This window comes from Notechis scutatus, chromosome Z (genome assembly GCF_049901735.1).
Source record: "Notechis scutatus isolate UNSWTSFEM ecotype Mainland chromosome Z, rNotScu1.2, whole genome shotgun sequence".
NCBI classification, from domain to species: Eukaryota; Metazoa; Chordata; class Lepidosauria; order Squamata; family Elapidae; genus Notechis; species Notechis scutatus.
The window spans coordinates 111,460,810-111,466,676 of record NC_142025.1 but is presented as its reverse complement, the minus strand read 5'-3'; the positions used below and the strand labels follow the sequence as shown (position 1 = coordinate 111,466,676).

Here is a 5,867-nt window from a genome sequence, read left to right as displayed (position 1 = left end):
TTGGCACTCTTTTTCAATTTTTAGAAATGGCGGTTTATACTTATGTGAAGCAGAATGAGCAACAGGATGATGGGGACAAAGAAGAAGCCATCTTTGATGAACAAATAACTTTGGTTGGAGAAGGGAAAAAGAAAGAGAAAAAGGAAAAGAAGACTTTAAGATCTGGAAAAACAACCCAAAAAGAGAAGAATAAGGTGAAAAGGGGACATTATGTTAGGAAACAACAGAAAGAGGGAAAACAGAAGAAAAGGGAGGTGGAGAGACAAGGGGTTAAAGAGGACAAAGAGAAGAAGAAGCAAGGGAGAAGGGAAGGGATGAGAAGCCTTAATGGTGGGGAGCAAGATGCGAAGAAGCAAAAGTTTTTTTTCGAGATAATGGATAAATCTTATTGAAATTGGGATTCTAGAAAGGTACATAAGATTGCATTTTTATATTTGTATTTAGAAATAACCATAGAAAATTGGAAATAATATGTAATTTAAAATGTGATAAAATATTTAATATAAACTAGTGAAATTTTAGTTAAGAAAAAGGGAGAATTGTAATGAAATATGATTTAAGACATGTGATGTGGGGGGTAATAATTTTTGGAAAGCATAAGTGTTCCCACAAAGGCATGATATTTAATTGAAATGGATAAAATGTTTAAGATATAAATGATTGTTAATATTAATGATTAGATTATGGTATATTAGCGAATTTTTTTGTGAAATGAGAGATTTGAAGTAGAAGAAGGAGGAACATCGTAATGAAATAATGAGCTATAATATGTGAGGTGGGGGGGAATAACTATGGAAAATAGGTGCCCCCATAAAAGTATGTGATTTAACTGAAAAGTAATGTGTTAGATGTTTAAGATATAAATGAATATCAATATTAATGAATAGATTTGTATTATTTTTGATAATATAGTATAATTTTAGAATGTACCAGACAGAATCCCAATGTAAGTTATGTGTTTTATATTAAGTATTATAAATATAGGGGAAGGAGATAAAGGCATCATACTCCATTTAGTGTACAGGAGAAGTTTTTCTTCTTTTTTAAAGAAGAAAAATAAATGGATGGTTGGAAATAGAACAGACAAATAATAATAAATATTATGATTCGATTTGAGAGGCGATAAATAAAATAAAATTGAGAAAATTTAAAAGTGAGGAGAAGTTATATAGAAAATTGAAAATGTTTATAAGATATGAAATGGTATGTAAAATGAATATGAATTTGAATTTGTGTCTGTACCAAGAGTTATAACCCGGGACTAAGCAACTTTCAGAAAAGAGATTTTTTATGCTTTTATGTTTTGTGCTTTTGTGTATTTATGTTTTGTATGTCTTTAAAAATTAATAAAATTTGGTTTTTAAAAAAAAAGAAATAAGTGATCATTAAAAGATATCATATTCTAAATTGGTAAATTAAAGATCTTCAGGGAATTATGACCAGCAGGAAGTGCTCTCTTCTCCTGAGGAAACATTTCTTTAAAGCTTAGGTCTTTTCCATGCTTATCTTATGCAGACACAGGTGGTTAATTAAGGAAATAAATAGCATTGATGAGGAGCATATTCTGATAAAACCTGTTCCCCAGTTTCCCTCTAATGGAAATTCTACAGTGAAGGATGCAGCTACCTAAAAGACTAATTGATTTGTTTTTCAAAGAATCCATTCTTAAAATGTTCTGAACATCCTGGGAAAGGAAGACCAGAGGGTGATATGATATAGAATGACAGAAAAAATTGGATAGATTCTAAGCCTCCAATGAAGAAACTAGAGTGCGTTTGAAGTTATATGAGGTGTGTTTTCTCATGTTCACAACTGTTTATAGCGTCTGTTTCAAGCCGTTTTCTCCAGGTTGTGTCATGTTTTCTAAGGCAAATCTTCTCCTTATTAAGTCAGAAATGTGAAGAATTTGTATAAATGGCTTCAAAACATAAAGACACTGTGTTTTTGGAGACAAATGGTTTAAGAGTTCAAGACTACTTTGGATGGAGATTCAGGTCCTTGGTGAGTAATTGAAAAAAAAATGTCTTGGCTGCAGAATGGAGAAATACCATATTTCAACATAAAGATTTTTCTTCTGAGTTTCTCTGGATCTTGCATCTTGGGCAGGTTACCAAAATCTGAAATCTTATCTCCAAGCTTCTATTTTCAACAACAATGAAAATAGAATAATTCAAAAACCAAAACCTCCTGTGTTGTGGGTGAAGAGAACATGCTTATCTGCTTTAGACGAATTTGAGAATCTTGTTTAGAATCACAGTTCACAAAGAGAATCTTTGAGGCCTGATATATTTCCAGAAAGAAAATCTCAGAATTTCTCAATTCTTGCTAATCCTCACCCATGAAAATCTGAATTTCCGAGAGAGGACTATTGTGCAAATGGGGTGTGAAAACCAAACAGACTGGACTGAATTTGTCTTCTTGGGTGTTCCATATCCTCAACAGCTTTATATCCTCTTATTCATCTTATTTCTACTTGTCTATTTACTCTCTGTAATGGGGAATATTCTGATCCTGTTGACTGTAGCATCTAAATCCAACTTGCAGAAACCAATGTACTGGTTTCTCTGCCATTTAGCTGTCATGGATATTTCAGTATCCACCATAGTGGTCCCAAAAGTGATGAGTGGGTTTGTGGAAGGGGGACAGGTTATCTCTTTTGGAGGCTGTCTGACCCAGCTCTTTTTCTACCATTTTGTGAGCTGTTCAGAGTTCTTCCTCTACACTGTCATGGCCTATGATCGCTTCCTGGCCATCTGTAAGCCTCTTCATTACAACATCCTGATGAATCAGAGAATGTGCCTCTATCTGTCCCTGGGCACATGGTTTGGTGGTTGTGTGCATTCCATCATGGTTACCTCACTCTCCTATGGCCTGCCTTATGGACCCAAGAATGAGGTGAACTTCATTGTTTGCGAAATTCTTTCCCTGTTGAAATTGGCATGTTCAGATACCTGGTTCCAGGAGATATTTACCTTGCTTGATATTGGCTTAGTAGCCATCATCTGTGTCTTCCTCATTGTGATGTCATACATGTATATTGTCACCACCATTTTGAAAATCCCCTCAGCTGAAGGACGACAAAGGGCATTCTCCACTTGTTCATCTCACCTCATGGTAGTGATAATCTGCTATGTGCCTCCAGCTTTTAATTATTTGAGAACAGGGACCCAGGATCTTCTCAGTGTGGTGATGGCTCTTTTCTATACCACCTGGACTCCATTCCTTAATCCTCTAATTTATACATTAAGGAACAAGGAGATGAAAGATTCCATGCTGAGTCTGTGTTACAGGATTAGGAAATTCTAACAGCACACAGACCAAACTAGATTAGATATCTGAAGTTTCAGGAAAGGATCCCAGTAGAGTACTTCTTTTCTACAACCATTATTATTAAACTACATAGAAGATGAGTAAGGATCAAATAGTAAGATGCATGTTATTCATTTGAATAGTACATTGATCACTCCATGCAATTTCTTTCAATTGGGTTCATGTGACACACATCAGGAAAGATTTAGCAGATGGGATTACAGAGCACACATCTTCTAAGTTGAGTAACAGCCTGATTATGTACACCTTGGGAGGCTAGTGGGGGTACATATATGTATGTATAGGATAGAGCATGTTGAAAACTATTTTATTTTCCTAAAATGATGCAATATATTTTATGAACAAGGACAGTGGATTAAACCAAATTATGGAGCTTGTACTAATGGACACTTTAATAACTATGATACTTTTCTTTTTTATACTAAACTGGAGAAACATGAAACAATGCCTCTTCACACCAATTGATGGCCTGTAACCACCTGTAATATTTCAACAAATATATCAGACCCAGAAGGTGTAAGGCTTACATGAAAAACAATCTTGTCTTACAAAAGTGTCACAAAAGTCATAGGTAACAGTCTTCAGTGCTAAGGAAATTTCCACCAAAACTTTCCCTTCTCACACATGACAATTTATAAAACAGTTACAAGATTGTGGAGATATCTTGAAGAGTAAAATGAAAAGCAACTAGATTATGGAACTTGTACTAGATACAAGGTAGATCCTTTCGGCCTGCCTATCTGCTTGCCTGCCTGCCTGCCTGCCTCCCTCCCTCCCCCCTCTCTCTCCCCATCCAATTCCTCTACCATCTCTCTGTCATTTTTCTCCTTTTCTCCTCCCTCCATCTTTCTCTCTCTCTCTCTCCCCATCCCCTCTCCTCCCCTCCCCTTTCTCTACCATCTCTCTACCATTTTTCTCCCTCTATTCTCCCTTCATCTCTCTCTCTCTCTCTCATCTCTTTCGTCTCTCTCTCCCTCCCTCCTCACTTTGTCACTCTCTCTCTCTCTCTCTCTCTCTCTCTCTCTCTCTCTCTGTGTGTGTGTGTGTGTGTGTGTGATATTCTGTCTGTCTGACTGATTGATTGATGGTCTGTCTATCTCTTTCTCTCTCATCCTCTACAGTATGTACCTACTTTTATGTATTTTCAAGATTTAGAAACTGCCTGAATCCAGAAGCTTTATATCAGGTGAGCATAATAAAATAACTGTTTTGTTCAAAGACATGCAACTCATCAGATTAGTAGGGTGGCTAGACCAATGTTTCTCAACCTCAGCAATCAAGATATGTGGACCTCAACTGCCAGATTTACCAGATCAGCATGCTAGGCTGGGGAATTCTGTGAGTTGAAATCCACACATCTTCACATTGCTGAGGTTGAACAACTGGACTAAAACTGATGTAAGATATAAAATGGATGGAGATGGGAAGGGAAGATGATTATGTAGCTGTGGATTACATAGCAAATAGAATAGAAGCCCTTTATTACCAATTAACAAATCTAATGGGTTAAAAGCCACTGTTTGCCTTCCAAGATTACCTGAAACCCTTTGATGGATGTGGGTACAAAAGTGACTTGCTTGACAAGATTACCTGAAACCCTTTGATGGATGTTGGTACAAAAGTGACTTGCTTGAGGGTGCTGGTTTTTCAAAATAGTCAGAGAGGAAGTAGAAGTAGAAGTAGAAGTAGAAGTAGAAGTAGAAGTAGAAGTAGAAGTAGAAGTAGTAGAAGAAGAAGAAGAAGTAGTAGTAGAAGAAGAAGAAGAAGAAGAAGAAGAAGAAGAAGAAGAAGAAGAAGAAGAAGAAGAAGAAGAAGAAGAAGAAGAAGAAGAAGAAGAAGAAGAAGAAGAAGAAGAAGAAGAAGAAGAAGAAGAAGGTCATTCATTTTTTTTCTAACTGCCCAAATGTCTTCCAGAAAAATAGGTTTTAACAGCCCATAAAGTGTGTGTGTGTGTGTATTAGGGGGGCATTATTGCCTCAAGGTACTGTATAAACTATCCAAAAGGAGAAATGCAGCAACAGAAAAATGCCCCCGCACTCTCCCCTTTCTCTTTGTATATTCCTCTGAAGTTCATACATGTTCTTAATCTGAGTCTGTGCATAGCCAATGCTTCTCAATGCAACCTGACATAAACTTTGAAAGACTTTATATTCCAGATGCCTAAAACTCATTGCCACTCTGATTTCATCATTATTTATATGTAATTATTAGTTGCATGTCTTTCTAGGTAACTGAACTCAGGTGATTCTTGATTTTTAATAAGAGTAACATGTTTGTTTTCTTCATGTTCATTGTTTTCTCCAGTCGCTTTTTGAAAAAGCACCTTTGGGTCCTTCAAGAAAGGAACAACCCATCGTCCATGGATCTGGAATTCTAAAGAGAAGTTTAAGATGCCTCCCCAAATGTGGAAATTCAAACCTTAGGACACCGGTCGGATCCCACCCCTGGTGAGGTCAATAGTGGATAGTTTGAGGTTAAAGGAGTGGAGAACAATCTGATTTCTTGCACATTCATCCCATTGTATATCTTCTGTAAAC

At 36.4% G+C, this 5,867-nt stretch overlaps 1 protein-coding gene across 1 annotated transcript; it reads left to right on the top strand.

Annotated features, from left to right (window-relative positions):
* The first annotated feature begins 2,376 nt into the window (after positions 1–2,376).
* On the top strand, positions 2,377–3,306 carry LOC113425739 (olfactory receptor 10G6-like). Its single transcript, XM_026687989.1, has one exon. It carries the CDS (start codon positions 2,377–2,379, stop codon positions 3,304–3,306), a length of 930 nt encoding a protein of 309 aa, XP_026543774.1.
* Positions 3,307–5,867: the final 2,561 nt, after the last annotated feature.

Bases quoted from the DNA above. Each gene is read 5' to 3' on its own strand.
- LOC113425739 (XM_026687989.1), top strand. From the start codon at position 2,377: ATGGGGTGTGAAAACCAAACAGACTGGACTGAATTTGTCTTCTTGGGT.